General features: G+C 38.9%; 1 protein-coding gene across 3 annotated transcripts in view; it reads left to right on the top strand.

Annotated features, from left to right (window-relative positions):
* SERPINI1 (serpin family I member 1) overlaps window positions 1-25875 on the top strand; it is an 81609-nt gene that overhangs the window by 47838 nt on the left and 7896 nt on the right. For all 3 annotated transcript variants that reach the window (XM_055410439.2, XM_055410448.2, XM_055410430.2), the window contains exons 2-6: window positions 3307-3574; window positions 5713-5943; window positions 7865-8059; window positions 9894-10098; window positions 16943-17040. In XM_055410439.2, the coding sequence (XP_055266414.1) occupies window positions 3325-3574; window positions 5713-5943; window positions 7865-8059; window positions 9894-10098; window positions 16943-17040 (979 nt within the window). In that variant the 5' untranslated portion in view covers window positions 3307-3324. The remainder of the gene's footprint in view (window positions 1-3306; window positions 3575-5712; window positions 5944-7864; window positions 8060-9893; window positions 10099-16942; window positions 17041-25875) is intronic.

The following is a 25875-nucleotide window of genomic DNA, read 5'->3' as shown; positions in this document are numbered from 1 at the left end:
AGCCAACCAGGCTCCCCCGTCCCTAGGAAACATATTTTCTAATAATTTTCTAGTGTCCTTTACTAGTATAACTTTTAGCATAAAATGAGTGCTTCAAACATACACACTGTCTCATTTCTTTCTTTAATAAGTGTGCAGAGTAGGGGTTGATATCTTCATGTAATGAATGAGGAAACCAAGATACAGAATGCATGTGACTTGTCATAAGCCATATGTCACGTGTCAGCTATTATTATTATCTCATGGTACATACATTAGTCCTGGAGAAGGGAATGTCTATCTACTCCAGTATTCTTGCCTGAAGAATTCCACGGACAGAGGAGCCTGGTGGGCTACAGTCTGTGGGGTCCCAAAGAATTGGGACATGACTGAGCAACCAACACACACACATTCATATACATTAGTAAACAAAAATGTCTACAAATGCAGTAGGTTTGGCCATATTTCCTGACATATTTATTGGTTGGTAATAGGTTTTGCTTTTATATGAATGAAGGCTTTTTATTAGCTTAAAATATAACACTCATGTTAAATACAGTCGTTTCCCAATAGTTGTGTTATTGAATGACAGATACTACTATCATATAGTGACTTTAATTTCTTGGTCTTGTACTAGATAACATTAAATGAAAACAATGTGTCTTTGCTGGGTAGAGTGAAGCTGGCACATCAGATAGTAGTACGGTGTCATGATGAAGAGCATGGGCTTTTGAAACCCATTTGGATTTCAGGCTTCCCCTAAATACCATTACATCTTAAGTATCAAATACCAGATATGTTTTAAGTCCTCTTTCAGCTTAAGAGAGTATGTGCTAAATTTCTTCATCTGAAACTAGAGAGAAAACTCATATCTTCTACTTTGATTTTCCCTGGAAAGGACAGAGGAAAAGAGAATGCCACAGCATCCTCTATGGTGGCCGAAGTCTATGGACCAGCGGGGCAGCTGTGCCCTGGCATCTGGCTTCTGTCTGGATGCTGTTTCCACGACAGACTCTGTTCTGCAGCCATGCGCTTCATCTCCCACCAGTAGTCATTCTCAGCCTCCTCACTGCATGGGTTGTGAGAGTTCATATTTACATATGGGCTGAACATTATCTTCCTAAACAAGAGAGAATTATTCAAACCTTTCTCCAAAGTGTTTGGGCTTCCCTGGTAGCTCAGCTGGTAAAAAATCTGTCTGCAATGCAGAAGACTCCGGTTTAGTTCCTGCGTCAGGAAGATCCCCTGGAGAAGGGATAGGCTACCCACTCCAGTATTCATGAGATTCCCTGGTGGCTCAGATGGTAAAGAATCTGACTGCAATGAGGGATACCCGGGATCTGATCCCTGGGTTGGGAAGATCCCCTGGAGGAGGGCATGGCAACCCACTCCAGTATTCTTGCCTGGAGAATTCCATGGACAGAGGAGCCTGGTGGGCTGCAGTCCTTGGGGTCACAAAGAGTCAGACACGACTAAGCGCGCGCGCACACAACCACACACACAAAGTGTGTGTGGGAATGGGTGTGGGGATGGGGAAGTTTGGAACTTCTCAGACAAAAAACTGATGCCTGAAACTTAATGTGAAGGATTTGCAAAATGACTAGGCAAAGTTCTCTGAAATTGATCAGAAATATTACAGGACTGGTTAAGGCATTCTGACTCAAAAACCTGTAGGAAGCATGCTGCTCTTAGATTAAATGTGTGTTCACTCTGTTAGCTGAGTAATGGGGATTTGTTTTGTGTCATACTAATTAAAATACAATTTTCCAGATGTGTTTTCTCACTACCACTTTACTTGTTGTTTTAATGATAGTTTGTTTTTTTAAAAAATATCAAGAACAAGTAAGCTACTTAATTGTTTGAATAGGTAGTTTAGCTTTCCGGTGCCTACAGTGACAGGCAAAGTGTCAGAATACGAAGAGAGAGGGAATCCTGTTTCCAGTGTGTGCCAGTCAGGCTCTTGTGGGGAGACAGGGCATGTGGAACACTAGTTGCCAAGAGTCAGGAATATCATTCTAAGCTATCTGGGAGCTGACACTGCTTTCCCTTCCCAAGAGAAAATGGCTCAAGGACCAGATGAGCTTGATAGTTTGAATAGTTATTTAAATAGAATCACTAGTTTCCTGGTGTAAGCTGAAATAGTCCTGTAAGCTTGAGTATGAAAGGATAGTGTTGCTGGAGCGAGGCTCCTCCCTGCACAGAGGTGGGCACCAAGGACAGCAGCCTTCTAGGAACTGATGTCTAAGGAAAACCACACAGGATCTGCCAAATCTGCTTTTTCTCAGGTTTACCACTTCCTATGGGTTCAGCACCTTGGGCTGAGTAAACTGAGGCTCCTGGCAGGTGTGTGTCTGATATCTCCCCTCTAGTTGGTAACCCAGTTGGTGCATTAACTTCATGTGAAAATGTTAGTCGCTCAGTCATGTCTGATTCTTTGTGACCCCATGGACTGCCAGGGGGAGTAGAGCCCCAGTAGCCCTCCAGGGTTCTCTATCCATGGTGATTCTCCAGGCGAGAATACTGGACTGGGTAGCCATTCCCTTCTCCAGGGGATCTTCCCAATCCAGGGACTGAACCCAGGTCTCCTGCATTGCAGGCAGATTTTTTACTGTCTGTGCCATCGAACTGTAGTAAATGGGTAAAGGGGCATTTGAAAATGCCTAACTTCAGTAACTGATTTTAAACCCTGTAAATATTTTTTGGTTTTCACTTGGGTTGTCCTGGGCCTACATAGTTTAGTGTTAGCTAGAATAAACTGTTTCAAAGTCATGACCAAAAAATATATGATGAAAGTGGTAGTCGCTCAGTCATGTCTGACTCTGCGACCCCATGGATTATAGCCAGCCAGGCTCCTCTGTCCATGGAATTCTCCAGGCAGCAATACTGGAGTGGGTTGCTATTTCCTTCTCCAGGAGGTTTTCCCAACCCTGAGATCAAATCTGGGTCTCTTGCATTGCAGGCAGATTCTTTACCATCCGAGCAACCAAAGAAGCCTCATATATGATGAGGCTGTGAAAACTGATAAATTAGCCTCACCATACATTGTTAAATATGTATCTATATATACTTAACCTCGTGAAGATGGGACCAGGGCTATCTTGTTCCTGGGAGTATCCTCAAAACATTACTTGCTCATTTGACTATAAATTGATTAATAGGATCTTCCAACAAATCCCTTAATGAGCTTTTGTTATAGAGACAATAACACTGCATGTGTTTAAAAACTTTTGGTTTGCTTTACAGCTTTTCCAAGAAATTAGTTTTATTATTATTTTATGGTTCCATTTCTCTGAGGTAATAATTAATATGTAAATTATTGTTCTCCAGGCTTGAGATTATTCCAGCATGGCTTTTCTTGGACTCTTCTCTTTGCTGGTTCTGCAAAGTTTGGCTTTAGGGACCACTTTCACTGATGAAACCATTGCTGAGTTGTCAGTAAATATGTATAACCATCTTCGAGCCACTGGGGAGGATGAAAATATTCTCTTCTCTCCATTGAGTGTCACCCTTGCAATGGGAATGTTGGAACTTGGGGCCCAAGGGTCTACCCTGAAAGAAATCCGTCACTCAATGGGATATGACAGCCTGAAAAATGGTAAGTGTGCTTAGGTTTGATTTCTCAAAATAGTTTGACTTTAGCTTTCAACTCAATTGTTTTGTCTATATCTGAGGCAGCAGTATTTACACAGGGTAAGAAAGTGGTCTCACTAAGATGGTATGAGTAAGAAAAGCATTAGGAAACCCAAGAAAGTTCTTTTTCTTAGCTGTATCCCTGGCTGAGTAAATCTAAGGAAATTATATCATTATTATTATTATTATTGTTATTTAAATAAACTTCACTGTGATTAACAAAAGCAAACATGGTTCCTGCTCTGATGGCATTTCCAATTTAGAGAGAGAGGCATAAATTAATCAATTATCACATAAATAAATGAGAAATTACAACTGTTAGGCGTGCTTTAAAGAAAAAATTCTCTAAATATCAGAAATTTTTACTTAAAATCAACTGTATCTTCATTGTTCAACTAACAACTATGAATTTTTTTGGAATGTTGTATAATACTATCATGAAAATCTTTTGTATTGGAAAAAATTTCTAGCCAAGATGTATTTTGTAATCACTTTGCTATGATGTACAATTTCTATTTAATATTTCTAATATACATATGAATTGACTCATTAAAAACTTGAGAATAAATACAATTTTGACTGGATTTTCTATTTATAAAGTTAAAAAGTTTACTGAAAGTAAAATTTAAATAAATATTTTGATTTTTAAACTATATAATAAAAATTAATTCATATTTCTGATAATTATAAGACTAATTTAAAGTAACCTAAGAGTTCCAGAAAAACATCTATTTCTGCTTCATTGACTATGCCAAAGCCTTTGACTGTGTGGATCACAATAAACTGTGGAAAATTCTGAAAGAGATGCAAATACCAGACCACCTGACCTGCCTCTTGAGGAACCTGTATGCAGATCAGGAAGCAACAGTTAGAACTACATGGAACAACAGACTGGTTCCAAATAGGAAAAGGAGTACGTCAAGGTTGTATATTGTCACCCTGCTTATTTAACTTATATGCAGAGTACATCATGAGGAACACTGGGCTGGAAGAAGCACAAGCTGGAATCAAGATTGCTGGGAGAAATATCAATAACCTCAGATATGCAGATGACACTACCCTTATGGCAGAAAGTGAAGAGAACTAAAAAGTCTCTTGATGAAAGTGAAAGAGGAGAGTGAAAAGGTTGGCTTGAAGCTCAACAGTCAGAAAACAAAGATCATGGCATCTGGTCCCATCACTTCATGGGAAATAGATGGACAAACAGTGGAAACAGTGTCAGACTTTATTTTTTTGGGCTCCAAAATCACTGCAGATGCTGATTGCAGCCATGAAATTAAAAGACACTTGCTCCTTGGAAGGAAAGTTATGACCAACCTAGACAGCATATTAAAAAGCAGAGACATTACTTTGCCAACAAAGGTCCATCGAGTCAAGGCTATGGTTTTTCCAGTGGTCATGTATGGATGTGAGAGTTGGACTGTGAAGAAAGCTGATCGCCGAAGAATGGATGCTTTTGAACTGTGGTGCTGGAGAAGACTCTTGAGAGTCCCTTGGACTGCAGGGAGATCCAACCAGTCCATTCTAGAGGAGATCAATCCTGGGTGTTCATTGGAAGGACTGATGCTAAAGCTGAAACTCCAATACTTTGGCCACCTCATGCGATGAGTTGACTCACTGGAAAAGACTCTGATGCTGGGAAGGATTGGGGGCAGGAGGAGAAGGGGACGACAGAGAATGAGATGGTTGGATGGCATCACCGACTCTGTGGACATGAGTTTGAGTGAACTCCGGGAGTTGGTGATGGACAGGGAGGCCTGGCGTGCTGTGATTCATGGGGTCGCAAAGAGTTGGACACGACTGAGTGACTGAACTGAACTGAAGTACTTTGAAAGAATACAACCCAAATATCTCTACTTTATAGATAGGTAATCAATAAAAAATAAAAATAATATCAGTAATATAACTGCAAAAGTTAATTTGAACATCTAGAAACAGCACAAATCTTGAACTTCCTCCCCATGTCAGTGTGGGGAAGAAGCCAGTGCTTTTTCTTGGGCCTGTTCTCTTAATCCTCCTTGCTGTATTTTCATGCTCCTCCACTCTCCGGGACCTTTCACTGTGTTTGTTCCACTAATAAACTTATCCTTTGTCATTTTGCAGGTGAGGAATTTTCCTTCTTGAATGATCTTTCTCACATGGTAACTGCTGAAGAGAGCCAGTATGTGATGAAAATTGCCAATTCCCTCTTTGTGCAAAATGGATTTCATATCAGTGAAGAGTTTTTGCAAATGATAAAAAAGTATTTTAATGCAGAAGTCAATCATGTGGACTTCAGTCAAAATGTAGCTGTGGCCAACTATATCAATAAGTGGGTGGAGAATAACACAAACAGTAAGTCATTTATCTCCTTTCTTTCTCTAATAGCTTAGTTTGAACTTTCTTTTACTTCTGGCATTATTTGTCCCTTTGTTCCTTTATATTTTGAATGTTAGATTGCATTTAGTTGAGTATCTACTAATTATTTTATATAGATTACAACCAATTTTAGAAACCTTGTTCGTGAATAAACATTGGAGAAAGATGTTAAATCTTTTGACATATATAGAGTATTGGCACTGATAAATTAACATGAGGTGTATGTCTCCAGTTGGTTCATCTGAACAGTAATCTTATTACTGTATGAAATTTTACTAGAGCTGACTATTGCATGAGTTAGATACTATTTAGAATGACAGTTGGTGACTCTCTTAACAGTGTGATTAAAATAAAATAAGAGAGTTTAAAGATATTTGTTGACTTTAAACCACAGACCTTAACTGGTAATCAAAAAATTATACAGGATTCCTCTTAAAAAGAGAAGCCCATTTTAAGCCAAATAAATGGAGAGAGATTAGAAAAAGATGCATTTGTTTTCATTTTTATTTCTAAATCTTATTATCCAAATGTATTCAAACTCCAAATGTTTCATATGTAACCATTTTATTTTCCAATTTTACCAACAAAATAATTGAAATTGGAATTAAAAAAAAATAAGACCAAACTAAAAGTAGATTACTTTGGCTGTTGATTAAATTAATTAACTCATGTTGTCAAGACTCCAAAAATAATATTAGTCTTAATACATTTAATGCTGGAACAACAACATAAGACCCTGATCACATACTCTTTGTCCCATAACCCCCAAAATGCTGACTTAAAAAAAAAAAAAGTGCTGACTAATAAAATGAGAGAGTGCCAAGCGAATGTTAGTTCTATGTTTTCTATGAGATTAAAATGTAGCATAAAAGAAACACAATTGTGTTTTAACATTCAAAGAGTAAGTTAAGAATAATAATTCACCTGCATCAGACTGAATTATTGAAAGCTGTTTAATTCCAAACTCCCCTTAAACAATTTCAAGCCATCACCAAAGTCCCAATGTCTTTCACAATAGATTTAGATAGGAACATTAAATGATAAGAAATAAGATATCATGAGTTAAACTGGCTTTTACACATCTGTTTTCATTTACTCAGAAGCAGTTGTTACTTGGTAAAAAGATATCCAATGTATATGGGGAAAACATTTGAATTGGATGATATTTAAATTACATTTGTACAAGAGTAAACTTAGAAATGTTTGTTGAATGCTTACTATGCGTTGGGGGGCTTTCCAGGTAGCTCAGTGGTAAAGAATCTGCCTGCCAATGCAGGAGACTGGGTTCTATCCATGGGTTGGGAAGAGCCCCCGGAAAAGGGAATGGCAACCCACTGCAGTATTTTTGTCTGAAAAATTCTATGGAGCATGGTGGGCTATAGTCCACAGGGTCACAGAGTCAGACACGACTGAGCTACTGAGCACATACATACTCTGTGTTGAGTTTTACATTTATCATTGCAGCTAGGAAGTAGTGAAGCCTGAGATTCTGTTCTATGTGGTTCTATAGTTTGTGCAAATGTGAGAATACTGCTGCTGCTGCTAAGTCACTTCAGTCGTGTCCGACTCTGTGCGACCCCATAGACAGCAGCCCACCAGGCTCCACCATCCCTGGGATCCTCCAGGCAGGAACACTACTAGTGTTATTTTAGGTGATGTAGGTGTTTTAGATGTCCTCAGTCTGTAAGTGTATGTGTGTGTCTGTGTGTGTATAACATGTTTTCCTTTGAAAGTTAGGTACTTTTAATTTTTATTGTAAATATTACAGTGGTATAAAGTTTTTAATCACTCTGTCAGATGATAGTTTGACAGTCTTTTGATAGTTTGACAGTCTTTTGATATTCTTTCATCTTTTGATTCAATATGAATTTTCATCTGTTTGTCTTTTCCTGAATAGGTCTGTTGAAAGATTTGGTATCCCCAAGGGATTTTGACACTGTCACTCATCTGGCCCTCATCAATGCTGTCTATTTCAAGGGGAGCTGGAAGTCACAGTTCAGACCTGAAAATACCAGAACTTTTTCCTTCACTAAAGATGATGAAAGTGAAGTCCAAATTCCAATGATGTACCAACAAGGAGAATTTTATTATGGTAAGACATTTTGGCTTTTTTTCTCTCTTCTTACAGTATATCAACAAATTTCTAAGAAAAAACATGAAATATTCATTATTCAGATTTCTTGTCAGTTTGATTTGGGCTATACAGTTCAGTTTTCTTGGCCCCATTTTCAAAGACTTTTGATTAGATCCTAAGTGAATATTATATGTTGTGACAGTTTTCCAATATATTTAGTTTATAAAGTTGATTACACATACAGAGTGGCTTCATTCATGTGAAAATATCTGACCTTATATAAGAATGTTCTGAGTTACTCCAGAAAGCCATTCACTTTGGGATAGTTTTCAAGTTTTCAGTGAACCGTATGTTCTACCCAGGTCTCGATTTGTACACCCCATCACTCTTTGAGCTATAAGCCTTCTTTTAAAATTTTGCCTTCAGACCTGTGTATGTATGTGTGTATGTGAACTCAGTCGCTCAGTCATGTCTGACTCTTTGAGACCCCATGAACTCTAGCCCACCAGGCTCCTCTGTTCACGGGATTTCCCAGGCCAGAATACTAGAGTGAGTTACCATTTCCACTCCAGAGGATCTTCCTGACCCAGGGCTTGAACCCATGTCTCTTTCATCTGCTGCACTGACGGGCAGATTCTTTACCACTGTGCCACTTGGGAAGCCCATAAATATGCATGGTCAGGCATAATTATTCATAGTTTCACTTACTGAGAGTCTATAATTTGTGATACAAGTCAGCATCTTTGGCATTATTTTCAGAGCTATTTTGTTGGACTTTTCAGAAGTTTAGGGTGCTAATCTTCTCTACATACCATGCTGAACTGTGATAATTTATTATCTTAGGCAGAAATGTACGTAAGCTAAATATTGTTAGAACAAATATTTTATTCTTTGCAAAGGTACATTATAAAAGTAACAGATTATAATCACAGTTAATTAAATTAACAGTCAAAATGTGAAAGGAAAATATCCATTTATTTGAGAACCAAAATATTTAATGTGATGTCTAAAGGATATCAGTTAAATGAAAATATTCAGAACAAAAACATTAATTTGTTTTTTAAACTAGTTGCAGGGTTATTTTAAAGACTTTATTATCATTATTATTATTATTATTAATGAAAGCCTAGTCAATTTAGCTAAATTCATAGAACACTAAGCCAATTACCTAATTATCTAATTTGGAGATTTTAATAACCATAAATGCTCTAGATTTCATGTTGGCTGTGCTACCTTGGCCTCAAAACTTTTAGCTGTGGTAATAATAAAGTAGGCTTCCCTGGTGTACGATCCCTGGGTTGGGAAGATCCTCTGGAGAATTGAATGGCAACCCACTCCAGTATTCTTGCCTGAAGAATTTTATGGACAGAGGAGTCTGCCTGGCGGGCTAGAATCTATGGGGTCAGAAAGAGTTGGACATGACTGAGCCAGAGTACCAGGTATTACATGGTCAGTTTTTCCCTTCTTAGAAATCAGGTGGATATTGGTAAATGTGATTCACATCCAACTTGGATCCAGAGCTTTATTTTTCTAATCATGACTTTTAATTTTTTTAATGATATCCTTAAAATGTATTCATTTGAGGTATCTCACTTAAAAATAAAATGTTAAGTCTAGAGAACATGCACATGTTCTCGTGTGCATGTGAGACAATTCTGGAGATCCTAAAATTAATTTGATAGGACTGAAGAATCACTTGAATTTCAGGGCCTACTTTAAAATAAATTGTCTTCTTCTCAGATGCCTGAATTTTCTATATTCTATACATTATTTTGGAAGAAAGTTATAACAAATTTAAACATTTTATTCAAGCCTTGATGGGCGTCTTTTATCTCCTTTCTGCCCTTTTTAGGGGAATTTAGTGATGGCTCCAATGAAGCTGGTGGCATCTACCAAGTCCTGGAAATACCATATGAGGGAGATGCGATAAGTATGATGCTGGTATTGTCCAGACAGGAAGTTCCACTGGCCACACTGGAGCCATTGGTTAAAGCACAGCTGATTGAAGAGTGGGCAAACTCTGTGAAGAAGCAAAAGGTGGAAGTGTACCTGCCCAGGTGAGAGACTCCTGTATCACTCCCTCTGATAGCATGGGCAGAGGGTATCAATGAGGGTTCTGACTCACAGGAACTCTTGTCACTGCTTTTGAATTTTGTCCTGTGTTGCTCTTCTCTTCCTCCTTTTTCTTCTCCTCCTACTTCATCTTTTTAAAAAGTATTCTTTCACACTCATGCAGTTCTGCCCAGAGACACAGGCTGACTCATTCATTCATTCAGTACTGCTTATCAAGACCAAGTTTCAGATATGAGTCAATATCCTTAGCTTAATTTTAGAAGATTTTTCAATAGATGGTCTCTGAATAGCATTTGCATTGACAGTCTTCTGGTAGTTCATTAATATTTGAAGTTGATAATAGCTGGGGGAAAATAACTTTCTACTTTGTTGGAAGTGAAAGCAAGTCATGTTTTAGGTGTTAAGATGCAATCATAAATAAGCAGAAAGAAGCTTAAAATTCTCCCTGTGGCTGAAAGAATAAAAGCTATGCAGGGTCTAGATATTCTGACTACCATCCACTTCCTTAACCCTGTCTCTGGCCACTCACCATATCAAATCTGTTGTAGTAGGTACTGTGTGTGCTTGTACTTATACCACAGTCACCCTGCCCTTTTATGCCTCTAGGTCTCTATGTACATTTTTGCATTAACCTAAAATGCCCTCTTGCAGTCTTTGCCAGGTATTGTTTACTTGGCCTTCAGGTTGCAACTCTGGCACCAGTTCTTCTAGAACCAGGTGATGGAGCAGATGACCCTCACTTTGCCTCATGTATGCACCTCCCTGTTGTGACAATGCATTTACGTTACTGTGCATGTTTGCTAAGCCACTTCAGTCATGTCCAACTCTCTGTGACCCTATGTACTGTAGGGCACCAGGCTCCTCTGTCCATGGGATTGTCCAAGCAGAATACGGGAGTGGGTTGCCTTGCCCTCCTCCTGGGGGTCTTCCCAACCCAAGGATTGAACACACATTTTTTACTGTCTCTTGCATTGGCAGGTGGGTTCTTTATCACTGGTGCCACCTGGGAAGTCTCAGATTACCACCCCATAGCAGAATTAAATTTTTTGTAGGTCTTGCTTTTTTTTCTGTAAATTCTTTTAAAGTCAGTTCTCTCTCCCATCCTAGAAACACAATAAGTGTTTGCAAAAATCAAATCCAACTGAAGATATTATTCTGCCCTGAATACCTTAAAACCTAATAGTGGAGCTAGACCAGTAAACACAAACAACAAATTTATAAACATAATGTTTAAATTCTAGGCTAGAAAACAAGACACAGATAAACAGCCAATAAGCATGCACATGTGTGTATGTGGAGTACAGTTCCAATATTCATTCCATATTAAGAAAATATTTTAAATATGATTCATATGAATACTGCTGCTGCTGCTGCTAAGTCACTTCAGTCATATCTGACTCTATGCAGCCCCATAGACGGCAGCCCACCAGGCTCCCCCGTCCCTGGGATTCTCCAGGCAAGAACGCTGGAGTGGATTGCCATTTCTGTCTCCAATGCATAAAAGTGAAAAGTGAAAGTGAAGTCACTCAGTTGTGTCCAACTCTTAGCGACCCCATGGACTGCAGCCTACCAGGCTCCTCCATCCATGGGATTTTCCAGGCAAGAGTACTGGAGTGGGGTGCCATTGCCTTTTCCAATATAAATACTGAAGGATGATATATAAGATATTAGTATTAAAATTGAATTACTAATGTTCATTGTACACGCATGCATGCTAAGTCGCTTCAGTCATGTCCAACTTTTTGCAATGCCCCCCGCCCCATCAGATTCCTCTGTCCATGGGATTCTCCAGGCAGGAATACTAAAACTTATTACTCATTCATATTTATTCCTTTAATTATCATTAAGAATTATCATTTGAAAGTTACATTTTATATAAATACTTATTTTTCCAAAACTTTAGCTGATGTTTGTTTATGTTAATGAAAGACCGTTTGAAACTATCTACATTTTTAGCTAGAACTATATATGTACTTTATTTTAAAGTTGTATATTCATAATATATAGCCATATATTTCTTAGTCTACATATGAAAGTTAAGGTAATCATAACCCCAATTTTTTTTCTTTCTGGCTAAGGTACTTAAGTTGTATAACTTCCCATGATAATACATTTATGTAGAAAGATTTCTGTTCTCAAGGAGAGATAGCCAATGAATATCTAACAAACAAGACCAAGGGTTTTTATAATAGGTGATCATTTACGTCTATTATCTAGTACATGAGAGCTTCCCTGATGGCTCATTGGTAAAGAATCTGCCTGCCAATCCAGACAACGTGGGTTCATTAACTGGGTTGGGAAGATCTCCTGGAGAAGGAAATGGTAACCCACTCCAGAATTGTTATCTGGGAAATCCCATAGACAGAGGAACTTGGCAGGCTATAGTCCATGGGGTTGCAAAAGTGTAGGACACAACTGAACAATAACAATTTAATATATGAACAATGTATCTTAACTCTAAAGAAACCGTTTACTTTTAAATATTAATCTTTAAATAACTAAATTTGATTTGATTTAAACTCTTATCTACTGACCATTCATCATTAATTTTATATTTTCCCTTGTATTTTATAAGGAATTCTTTTTGATGATATCAGAAATTCAGTACAGAATTAATGCATCTTTTACTAAATTCTATGAATTAACTGTAGCATTTTCTCAAATGTTTAATTCTATGAGGATGCAAAGTTATTTAGTATTTTAAAAGAATTCAAAATGAATGCTTAATAAGTATCATATATTGTAATTCAACTGTATTCACTAGAAAATGTGGCCTCCAGGTCCTGTCCACTGAGAAATTGAATGTGGCAGCAGAAGAAAATTAAATTTTCATTTTCTAAGAGATACTCTTCAATTATGAAATAGTTTAGCTTGCTTGCTTGCTCATATTAATGCCTGTTACTAAACTAGGCATAGTTAATTACCATGTATCCATTTTGCCAGAAGTACTATGAATTCTCCTTCTGCATGGCTAATGCATAGAGTGGGAGGCTAAATAGCTACATAAGATAAATTGGGTTTCCTTTTTAAAGAGATTGACTGTTTTCAAATGCCACTGTGTCAGTAATAATCAATGGGAACCATCCACCACTCCATTTTAGCTTTAGGACCCAGCAGATGTTCATTGAGGGTAATGATTTATGTGACTTAATTTTAGCAAAGGTAAAAATTTGCTAATAGTCGTGTTCCAGCATTACTCAAGTGTCTGTCTTAAAAGGCTTATATAGTTTGTTTATTTTTTCACACAGAGACATTACTCTAAGAATTGAACTTAGTATTTCTGGATTTGCCCACATTCTGGTCCTATCTGACTGGTATTTACTTTCTATTATATCAGATTTTATACAAATTGATTTAAAATGCTTTCCTTAAGAGGCATAGGGTATTTGGGGGTTGGGGGAGAATGGAAGAGGCAATTACTTTTGTATTGTTATTTTTTTTTCCCCTGAACAATAAACCCTACAGGAATCAGATGCTAAATTGAAATTACATTTGTATCCAAAATACAAGAATCTGTTCAGAAGAGGGTAAGATTTCTATCTCTATATGATATTACCAAATCCAATGAAAAACCACAAGGTTTATACATAGTCATACATACATCTCTGAGATTTAAATGAGATTGCCAAGGATTCTTCAAATTTATCCGTGTTAGAAAATATAGTTTGGCTATTATATAAAATATATATTATTTATATATGCATAATATATGTAAAATATTTAAAAAGCACTGTGGAATAATGCCTGCCCTAAAGTAAGGATCATGTAATTATTATCTATTATTACTATTGTTTATTTCTAAGTCCTAGTATTTATCTTTTGTTAATCTATCTTTATACATACTTTTCTCTAAGTAGGATTTTTAAAACCTGATTCTAATGAAATTGCCATCTTCATTGTATATTTTTACTTTTCTGTTTTTATTGATACAGTTTAGGTATAAAAAGATTTTTCTAACATCAGAATCAGATCTCTACTTGGAATGCAGATGGACTGGCTGTAGTATATTTCCACTCTGACCTTTGTAGTCTCAGATTTTTCATTTGTGATCAGAGTGCTAGAAATTAAAGGATAAGTGGTTCTCTGTTTTGTAATGAGAAACCATCATGCTACTTTGAAATGCTTGTCTACTAATGAAGCACTTCAGTTTCATGCCTTAAAAGAAAACCAGTGCATAAGCCATCTGATTTTGTTCTTTAACATGAATGCTTTTATTAAATTTTTCTACAAAGAGTTTGATTGATTCTCACACGTTTTTTTTTACAAATGTCCTTATATATAATATATATTTGTTCTTTTCTAACACTTGCTTCACATAATCTCCAGTGTTTCTGCCCTCCACATACCTCTTTAATTTATTCAGATATAATAGAAAGTTGCAAATACAAGATTACATCAAATGCCTTTACAAAAACAGCCATGCCTTATGGTTTTAAAAAAACAGTGTTGTAGCTTTTTATTTTTAAAATCAGTGGGTGAAATGTAAAATCTTCCTGTAGCTTGTTTGTCTGTTTTTAAAGAAGCCATTGCTGGAATTATGGTGATTAGTGGTGGGGGACTTTTCAGTCAGAAAGATCTCAGCTCATATCTTCATTCTGCCATCTACCAGCTGTGTGATTAGGGCAAGTTGCTTAGTTTTGTTGAACTTCAGTTTGTTCTTCTGTGGAACAGAGATAATAATACCTATCTCATAGGACTGTGTGAGATTATCACAGGGATGATTAAATGAGATATTAAGCATAAAAAAATTTGCACAGTGCCTCGGACATGGTGGCACTAGCGCTAATGATAAAAAACTCTCCTGCCAATGCAGGAGATGTAAGAGACATGGGTTTGATCCCTACGTAGGGAAGATACCCTGGAGAAGGAAATGAAAACCCACTCCAGTATTCATGCCTGGAAAACCCCATAGAGAGAAGAGCCTGATGAGCTACAGTCCATAGGGTCACAAAAAATCGGAAATGACTAAAGCGACTTAGCACTGCACTGCACTGGGACTTGGTAATTCAGTGTAAATGTTACACATAGCTGCAATATAGTAAGTACTGTTAACAGTATCTGCCCTTTATTTCATGCCTCCTACATGATAGCACTGTCCTAAGACATTTGGAAGCCTTATTTAACCTCCTCAATGATACTGTGAAGTAGGCATTTTTCCGCATCCTAAAATTGAGGCTCAGAAATTAGGGAACTTGCCCAAAATCACTCTCTATAAGATACCATCTTCATCTGAACAGCCTCAGAAGTGTGAAACAAACGAAGCTGGTTTTAAGAAGTAAAAAGGATTCCTTACTGACATCTTCCTTCACATCCCTATTGTAGGCGGATCAGGATATACATACTACCTGGATCATATCTCAACTCTGCCACTAATTAGCTATGATCTAAGGTGGAGCTCCCCTGGTGGCTCAGCGGTAAAGAATCTGCAATTCAGGAGACCTTGGTTTGATCCCTGGATCAGGAAGATCCCCTGGAGAGGGAAATGGCAACCCACGCCAGTATTCTTACCTGGGAAATTCCATGGACAGAGGAGCTGGGTGGTCTACAGTCCATGGGGTCTCAAAGAGTCAGATACAACTTAGTGACTAAACCACCACCATCTCCACTTAATCAAGTTATTTCATTTCTCTGCCCCTCAGTTTCCTCTAATATTAACTGAAGATAATAATACCTACCTCAAAGGTCTGTAGTGATATTTAAATTAATCTGTTTTTATTGATCTATTTTATACTGTTGGAAAAGTTTCTATTGTATAGTAAGCTCCATCTGTGACCAGTAAATAAACAAACAAATAAATAAATGACAAAGCACACACAGAAAACACTTTAAAATTTCACTCAAGTCATTGAATATATTCTCCAGTATATTTTCCTCCTCATCCCGCTTTTTATTTTCAGTCACTATCTGCTTTTTGTGGTATCAAAGTAAACAGTGTTTAAGTGCAAGTTAAACTGTTGGATATAGACAACATTTAGTATTTAGTTTAATATGTTTGCTAGGGCTTCCCTGATGGCTCAGATGGTAAAGCGTCTGCCTACAATGGGGGAGACCCGGGTTTGATCCCTGGGTCAGGAAGATCCCATGGAGAAGGAAATGGCAACCCACTCCAGTACTCTTGCCTGGAAAATTCCATGGACAAAGGAGCCTGGTAGGCTACAGTCCATGGGGTCACAAAGAGTCGGACACGACTGAGCAACTTCACTCACTTAATATGTTTGCTATACGTTTACTCATCTGTTGGTTTTCTCCTGATCATTCCTCTTGTTTATAGCAACCATTCTCTTGTCATTCTTCTTAAAACCAGAAAATCAGAAATGATGCTAGTATAACATTTAGTGACTATTACAGAATTAGCTTTTTAAGGACACAGCCCATTGCCTAAAAACTTATATTTATGATCTGTGTTGATTAGAAGGCAACATATTTTTAAAAGGAAATATTTAGTACTAACCAGCTGTTTTTACTTTTTATAAAAAATTAATAAAAAGCCTTTTCTTTTAAAAACTGTGGTTGTTTATTAGTACAGTCATGTTTGGTCCATATTTTTCACTGGAAACATTGCTGATACAATTCATTGATTTGGAAGAGCTTCCATGTTAAGACCAACATGGCTTCCTATTTATTAATGTAATACTATTCTGTTATCCTTTTTAATACTCCCTCTTTTTACAATAATAATCAAATGCTTCATGCAGTCTAAAGCCAGTTTTAGCATAATTTATCCTCTATAAAATAGACTTTTAAAAAATCAACATCTCTAACGCTTTATCCTTGTCCCAGGTAACAATCTGCTGCCACTAAATGCTTCTTCCCCTCTGTGTTCTCCAGGTTCACAGTGGAACAGGAAATTGATCTGAAAGATGTTTTAAAGGCTCTTGGAGTAACTGAAGTTTTCATCAAAAATGCAAATCTGACAGCCTTGTCTGGTAGGAAATAAACATCAATTAAAAAAAATATATTCCAAAAAGCTTTTTTATAATGATGGTGATGAAGCCTCTGTTTATTACAGAGTTCTGAGGTAAAATATATTTATAAATTGCCAGATAAATATAGCAAATATATTTAACTTCTATAAGAAAATTATAAATATAGTCATAACATTATGTTATTCCGATTCATGTCTTATCTTTGACAGTAGATTATATTCTCCAGAAGACCTGTCTTATACATCTTTGAATTCCCCATAACATCTGACAAAATGCCTTGTAGATAATCAATAGATGTGTTGATTGAATATCTCAATATGTCTGGTTATAAAATCATATAGGAAAGAAAGAAGGAAGAAAGGATAACTGAGTACCCGCTGTGAGAACTAGATGTTTTAGAAAGAACACCTGTGAGATGATGTAAATATTGTCCTGCTGCTGCTGCTGCTAAGTCGCTTCAGTCTTGTCCGACTCTGTGCGACCCCATAGACGGCAGCCCACCAGGCTCCGCTGTCCCTGGGATTCTCCAGGCAAGAATGCTGGAGAGGGTTGCCATTTCCTTCTCCAGTGCAGGAAAGTAAAAAGTGAAAGTGAAGTCGCTCAGTCATGTCCGATTCTTCATGACCCTTGGACTGTAGCCTACCAGGCCCCTCCATTCATGGGATTTTCCAGGCAAGATTACTGGAGTGGGTTGCCATTTCCTTCTCCTAAATATTGTCCTCAGTTTTCAATAAAAAACAGTGGTTTTGAAGAAATAGCTTCAAAATATACTTGGCGTATTAGCTGTTGAGTTATTTATTTTAAATATCCCACAGGAAAACAACCAGTTAAATTATTTGATTTCCTAATTTGATCAGGATAAAAATATTGGCATATTAGTAATAGTAACATTAAGGTACTTAGAAATGTAAAATTCTTTTGGAAATACTTTAAAGCAGCCAACTCCAAGACACTCGTGAGTATAAATCTTAGTTAGATTAGATAATTATTTTCCATTATTTCTATAGGACATGGGAAATAATCCTTTTTCTAATGAGATAAAGACAGATATATATCAAGAAAAAAGATACTGAATGTGTAGGGCTTCTTTATATGCAATTTATTGAATCAAAGTCTCCAACTATAGAGAGAATAGAGGTGATAAAAAAAAATTCCTTAGCCTTTCATGTGTTTATAGGAAAGAATTTAGATTTTTCTCTCCTGACGCAGCAACATATAGAAAAATCAAGCTGACTGAATAGTAGCTTCTCAACCTGGAGTGTGAGGACTCATGGACTGAATTTAGAGAAGTGGATGCCTCCACCCCTGAAATTGCATATAGAGGTGCATGTGTGTGTATATGTGTGTGTACAAGAGAGAGAGACAGGGCAAAGATAGCAGGTGCATAGCTTTCAAGAATTTCTCAAGGAGTCTACAATGAAAAAAGGCTTTATCCTCTCAGGTTTTGGCTTGGGAAGATTGTTTTCTAACCAGCATTCAACTTCTAGCAATGAGATGATACTGATGTATTCGATACCACAACTTCTACCCGTCATTTAGACAACTTACATCCCAAAACACTAATAGAACTTTTCTACATGTCTACTATATAAATGTTCCTGTCCTCACGAGAGAAGTGAATGTTCCCTGAGGAAAGGTCCTCATGGCTCACATCCAGGCTCCTAGGGCTCTGAACTTTTGAGTAGGGTTTTCAAGAAGATAGGACTGGTAGAGATTCAGAAGGTAATGGGTACATTGTACTTGAATCAGAAATATATTCATGATTCGAGCATAGGATAATTTAAAGTTCTTATGCTCCTTTCCTTAGGAATTCAGAGAATCTGTCTGCTATACTGGCCAAATTCCAACTGGATAATTATATTTTGCTTTCTTACCATGGCTCTATTTTCAGTTTGATTAGAAATTCCTCACTGTCTCACCCAAACATCTAGGCAGTTATTTCACACACACACAGAATATTTGCTGCTTTTCAGTCCTGAGGGAGTAACATTGTAGTGGCAAATTAATTATTGTGATCAGTGTGGCTTAAATTTTTTCACATATCTGGAAGGTTTATAAGGTAATATTTAATTGCCTTTACTGTCAGAGACAGTAGAGCATAAATGTACATATTAGTGCAGGTTTGAAATCACACTAGTTTCTTTCAGAGTTCATATAGTCTATAGTAGAAAGTCTCTGCTCTTTGAACAAACCTCCGTCAGCATTGAGTTTGTCTCAGCATCTTGCTCGCAGAGGCATTCCCAGTACCTGACCCAGGGCTGACATGTAGTTGGTACACAGTAGACATCTGCTAGGGCTTCCCTGGTGCATTGCAGGAGATGTAGGAGATGCAGGTTCAATCCCTGGATTGGGATGATCTCCTGGAGGAGGGCATAGAAACCCACTCCAGTATTCCTGCCTGAAGAATCCCATGGACAGAAGAGCCTGGTGGGCTGCAGTACATAGGGTCACAAATAGTCAGACATGACTGAATTGATTGGGCATGCACAAACATCTGCCAGAGGATAAAATAAGAGAGAGAAGGAGAGAATAGTTTATCTGGGGCCACCTTGTCTATTATATTTCTTGGATCATTTAACTCCTTAAAATATCAGTAAGAAATCCAGGATTGGCCTCAAACACTACCCAATTCAGATTTTCAGGATAGCTGATTTAAGGTTAACTTATCAAGCTTTCAGTGAGAATTCCTTGATTCTTAAATTTCTAGTTTTGCCAGAGTCTTGGAAATCCTGGCATACCAACCACCCCAGCTAATACATTCTTCATTGTCTTTCTCTTTCCTTCTCTCTCTCTCACAAATATACACATTTCCTTATAAATCATTCATTCAGAAACCTTCTAGTGACACAACTTTACAACTTGCCTCTCCATTCCTCTAAATTCAATAGCATTTATTCCCTGCATCATTTTGGGGTCACCATATGCTCTGTCTTATGTGGTTGGTGTTCTTTTCACATGTATATTTCTTTTCCCCAAATAACATGAAAACCTTGCTGATTAAAATGTTTATGACACTTAGTAATCCTCACAAGTACCCAGGAAAGTTATAAACATGTATTTGGTTATTACTTTCTGCTTTAATGAGAATTTCATGGTGTTTAAGTTATACAAATTAATTATATTCAGTGCCACGTCTATTCCTTTCATTTAACAACTCTTAGTAAGGCAGAGAGGGTGAGCAAAGTACTAGGGTCATAAAAATGAAGAAATGATTACGATGTTATACCTGCTCTGAAGAAACACACAGACTTGTGAGGAGAGAGACATAAACAGCTGGATTAAATAAAAGGAAGAGTGACCAAAATGTTTTATTGTAGAGTAGCTCTTTTTTAAAAAATAATTTTATTTATTTATTTTATTTTGTCTGTGCTGGGTCTTTATTGCTGTGTGCGGGCTTTTCTCTGGCTGCAGGGAGCAGGGGCTAGTCTCTAGTGGTGGCGCAGGGGCTTCTCGTTGCGGTGCCTTCTCTTGTTGCAGAGCATGGGCTTTAGGCTGCACAGGCTGCAGTAGTTGTAGTTCCCGGGCTCCGGAGCACAGGCTCAGCAGTTGTGGCTCACGGGCTCAGTTAGTCCATGGCACGTGGGGTCTTCCAGGATCAGGAATCGAACTCCTGTCTCCTGCACTGACAGGTGGATTCTTAACCACTGAGCCACCAGGGAAGCCCCAGGCTGTAACTCTTAAGGTATGCAAGTCCATGCAGCCCTGCGGGCCCACAATTACAAACACTGCTGACATCCAGACCAGATCTCAATGTGTCCCTGGGTGAGAGTTTGCAAAAATCAGGCTTCAGGGGAGTGAATAATTTCTTTCTGGGGCGGTTCCAGCAAGTTGTGGCGAGGTCCAGGGAGGGTTGAAGGAGGATGTCTTCCTGCCTGCATTCACTGCAAGTACCTCTGTAAAACAGAGGTCCCTCGGTTTGAAGCTCCAGGACAAGGCAATGAGCCTTTTTCACAGGCAGACTGGGGTGGTTTTAATTTACTGTCTATGCAGTGTCCTGGGGATAGGAGCCTCACAGAACTGTCTCTGATTGTTACAGTTTGCTGCTAAGTCACTTCAGTCGTGTCCGACTCTGTGCGACCCCATAGACGGCAGCCCACCAGGCTCCCCCGTCCCTGGGATTCTCCAGGCAAGAACACCAGAGTGGGTTGCCATTTCCTTCTCCAATGCGTGCAAGTGAAGTCGCTCAGTCGTGTCTGACTCAGCGATCCCATGGACTGCCGCCTACCAGGCTCCCCCATCCATGGGATTTTCCAGGCAAGAGTACTGGAGTGGGGTGCCCTTGCAGTTTGGGGGGCCCATAAATGCAAATCCCTCTGGCCACAAGGGCAAGGCAATTAAGGGGCATCCGTGCATGGACTGTGCTCACTCCCCGCTTTAGTGATGCAGGTGAAGAGCACTGGGGGAAGGGCACACCCCTGCCTTTAGAAAGATTGGGGATGAGTGCTGGGAATGGGGCAGACCCAAGACTTCAGCAAGGCTTAGCCTGTGCAAGCAAGGTACAGGGAGAGAGTAAACACAGCCCTCATCCATGCCACTTCTCTAACTGCTGCCTTTGAGCTGAATCCTGGAACGAGCGAGACCATATCATTTAAAAGGAGTGTCTCAAGTCTCTCCAGCCCCTGGGTCCTCTGGACATAAGCCCCCTTAGGTTTCCAAAGCCAGATATTTGGGGATCTCATCTCTGCAGTGCAGGTCCCTAGGGTTTGGTGAGTAGCTCTGGACCGGAAATCCCTCCCTGCTGGGGGTCTTTGCACCAGGGTGTGGGATTTTTGGTGAGACTGATCCTCTGCCTCTCCTACCTGTCTCCATGAGGCCCTTTGACTCATTGTGGCCCCTCCCATTGGTCAACTGCTTATTAATTCTTTTCTAGCAGTCATTGTTCCATACATAGCAGTAGATTTGGTGTCTGTGGAAGCAGAGTTCAGGATTTTGCTCCATCACCATCTTAGACTGCCTCCTCGTAAGTATGTATTTAAGCTTTTAAATGAGCAGAACATTATGAATATCTTAGAAAACGATAGCAGTGGTTGCCTCAAAGACAGACACTATTAGGTGAGAGAGGGCTTTTCACTTCATAGGTCACTGTATTTGGTTTGGAAATTTACCTGGTGTATGTATAACTTCCTTAATACTATTTGGTAAAGAATCCACCTGCTAAAGTAGGAGATGTAAGAGATGCAGGTTTAATTCCTGGGTCAGGAAGATCCCTTGGAGAAGGAAATGGCAACTCAGTCCAGTATTCTTGCCCGGAAGATTCCATGGACAAAGGAACCTGGAAGGCTGCAGTCTATGGGGCCCAATGAATCAAGACATGACTGGGTACACACACACACATTTAAAAACTAAGAAAATCTTTTTAAAATAACATTATTAGCAGAATTTATAAATTTGAAAGCACCCAGAAAACAATTCAGTACTGTTGGGATGCTGTTACATTTTTAAATCATGTAATGAAAATTTTATCTTTCTTCAAAAATAGTAAATGTAATTTAGCAGTGAACAACAGCAACAACAAAACACCCTGCTTCACATTCTCTTGCTTCTGGAAAAACTGAGTGACTTGAGAGTCCTTTGCTAAGACCCCTTGAATCCATTCTTTCATTTTCTGTTCCATGGTATCTACTTTCATTTCAGACTCTCATTACTGCTGTCCTAGACTATTTCAATAGCCTCCTAAATGGTTTCCAATCTCTCTTCCATCTAATCTGTTTTATCTACCACTGCCAAGATTAATCGCCTTAAAACTAGCTCTCAGATCATTCCAGTTCCTGTTCAAAGCCTCCCTTCAGTCTGCCATGCGCTATCCACCTCTCATCAGGACGTCCAGACCTCAGCTCCCTCCAGCCTCAGCTCCGTCTGATTCCTTACATCCAGCTTGTGCTCCAGCCAAACTGAACACTCGCTCGGCACCCCGTATCCCCCAGCACCCCATCTTTATGAAATCTCTCCCACCTGAAATATCTTTTGAACTGAGCCTCAGGTCAGATATCCCTAACTTTAGTAAGTCACCGTGATTATACCAACCAGAAGCTACCACTCCTTAACTACTACAATATTCTATTATTTTTCTTATGTCACATATCATTTCTAATCTCCTAAAATTAGTTATGCATTAGGTATCCCCTGCCAGAATTTAAGCTCCCGCAAATGGATCCTTATGTGTGTTTAAGAAGCACTGTTGCTTTCTGTTTTGTACTCTCTGGATGAAAGAACAAATAAGATGAGACGTTCTCTATCTGTTGTGTTTATTTTTTTCACCTCAGTTTGATGTCCATTACTTTTGACGCTAAATTCCATTAACATAAAACATAGTAAAGACTCATATAATAAACATGGAACCTAGAGTGTGCTGAGAATCATTTTCTTCTCAGGCTGTATTTAAAATGCTCATCTAGTTGCAGTGAGGATCCAGTTATAGAGTAGGGCTATTTTTGTAATGGAAATGAATGTCAGCATTTGGATTAATAGATAATCCTCTTGGAAGGTGTAAGGGGAAAGAGAAAGAGAGTACTAAATCCTTCAGCACAAAGTATGAGCTTTAATAAAGGAGCCAATAAAGTAAAGGAATTAAGACACAGCAAAAGCCATATTCAGGTCAGACTCAAGTACGTGGATTTGTACTGACTCTTACATCCTGCCCTTGTTTGTTCTGTCTCTTCTTCTGCCTGTAAGTCAGAGAGCTGCCTTTCTTTTCGAGCTATGGTTCTAACTGAAACCATAATTCCACTTCTCCCCCTACTTTTTTGCCTGGACTTTTGCAGCAGCTGACAAAGTTGATCTTGCCCCCAGCTGATTGCTCATCCAATTCATGCTATACATCTGCTACCACAGGTATTTGCTAAAATCAGAGCAGTCGTGTCCTGTTCCTTCTGAACAAACCCCGGGCTCTCTAGCATTATGATCCATGCTCTTAAAATCGAGCACATCCTCTGCCACTCCCCTCCTCCTATAGCCACAGCTTCAGTTGGACTTTCAGGTCATCACCACTGCTTCTCTCACCTTGCAAATATAATTCCTGACTTGGGAATGCCATCGTCCCCTTCTCCAACTTTCACTCTTCTACTTATTCTTCAAGAACCATTTCAAATGTCACCATCCCTGAGCAGCTTTCTGGACATCGTTCCCTTCCTAGATGGTTTTTCTCTCTGTCATCTGAACTCTGATAGTGCAAAGTGCTATCAAAGTTCTACTTTTCTTTAGATTGTTTGTTCTCTTACCTGTCACTAAGCTAGGAGCTCCTCAGAAGCCTGGAATGTGTCATAGACGTCTTTCTGTCCTCAGAGCCCAACACAATGTGGGAAGCAGAATAGATGCTGGGTGGGAGCGTGCCCTTAGGAGATGATCCTGGGCCCTGCCTTGTTCCAAGTTGGGGGCTTCTCTCGAGGCTCTGGCCCTCCTTACTCCCCATGCTCCAGTCACACAGGCCTTTTCTGGGTCCTTGAACACACCTGGCTTGTATCTACATCTGCTCTAGCCTTTCTCCCATTTTACCAGAAACTCTGCCTTCAGGTCTGCCCAGCACTGTATTCTTTAGGTCTCAGCTCAAATTAATCTCCTCAGACAAGCCTTTCTTAATATCTGATATCAAGTAGCTCCTCTTATCTGCCCTAGTCACAGCTAACCCATCACTTTATCTTATTTCTTATACTTAATATACCCTGAAACTGTGGTCTTTCATTGATTCGCTTTTTTAAAAATTATCCTTGTTATTTAATGTCTGGACTTCCAAGGTAACTTGGTGGTAAAAAGTGAAGTGAAAGTGTAAAGAATCTGCCTGCTGATGCAGGTGATGCAGGAGATGTGGGTTCAATCCCTGGGTCAGGAAAATCCCCTGGAGTAGGAAATGGCCACCCACTCCAGTATTTCTGGGAAATCACATGGACAGAGGAGCCTGGCAGGGTCGCATGGGGTCGCAAAGAGTTGGACACAGCTGAGCGACTGAGCACGCATTCCTTTAGTGTCTGTTTTCCCTCCCAGGAAAGAACTGTTTAGTGCACCGTATTATACCCAGTGCATCAACAATATCAGGCACACAGGAGGTGCTCAGTACATAACTAAGTGAATGAGTGAATACATAAATGAATATTTGCTGGTCTATCACAAAATCTATGTGGAAAAGCAAACAAGCAAACACTATTCCCACTGTGAAGGAGCTCAGATTCTTAAAACCTTTCTAAAGGTCATGGGTGGGGCTGAAGCTCAAAATACTTTAGCAGCTAAAGTACAGAGACAGAGACGTTTTTGGTATCCCAGGGTTCTGTTATGGAACTCCGTTCATTTTGTTATTTTAAGCCTGTCCTTGGTGACGCAGCAATCTATTTAAATTGGCTGTTTAGGAACAGTGCTACAAAGGAAGTAGTGGCATCCTCCCGTGCGAAGGCCAGCCTGCCAGCCTTATGTCCATCGCAAACACTCAGAGCTTCTGGTGCTCTGAACAATACCTCATGCAAGCAAGGTATTCGATAAATGTTTGCTCAGCGGCTGAATGAATACCTTAGTATTTTGCTCTGCTTTTTTTTGGAAGAGCTTGTATTATCTCCCAGCTCTTCTCTGGGGGATCTAGGGTTTGCTGGCCCTGTTCCCATCTCATCCATTGTGAAAAGCCTTGCACCATGCTGCCTGGAGGAAAGTAGGACCAGTTATTTGACAGCAGTGTCTGCAGTGACCAGAAGAAGACTGCTTGGGAACAGTGTTTGGATTTTTTTTTTTCTTTTTTTTGGTATTTCTGTTTCCCAATGGTTTCTTTATTTCCATTTTTAGAGAATAGTTATCTTTTCTCTAAGCAATAAGATAAACTCATCAGTGTGAATCTCTTTAATTCCCCTCAAATAATGA

Source organism: Moschus berezovskii, chromosome 1, assembly GCF_049115385.1.
Source record: "Moschus berezovskii isolate FMDL1 chromosome 1, NW_MosBer_1.0, whole genome shotgun sequence".
Classification (NCBI taxonomy): domain Eukaryota; kingdom Metazoa; phylum Chordata; class Mammalia; order Artiodactyla; family Moschidae; genus Moschus; species Moschus berezovskii.
The sequence above is the reverse complement of the archived record's forward strand: the minus strand, read 5'-3'. Positions and strand labels throughout refer to the sequence as shown.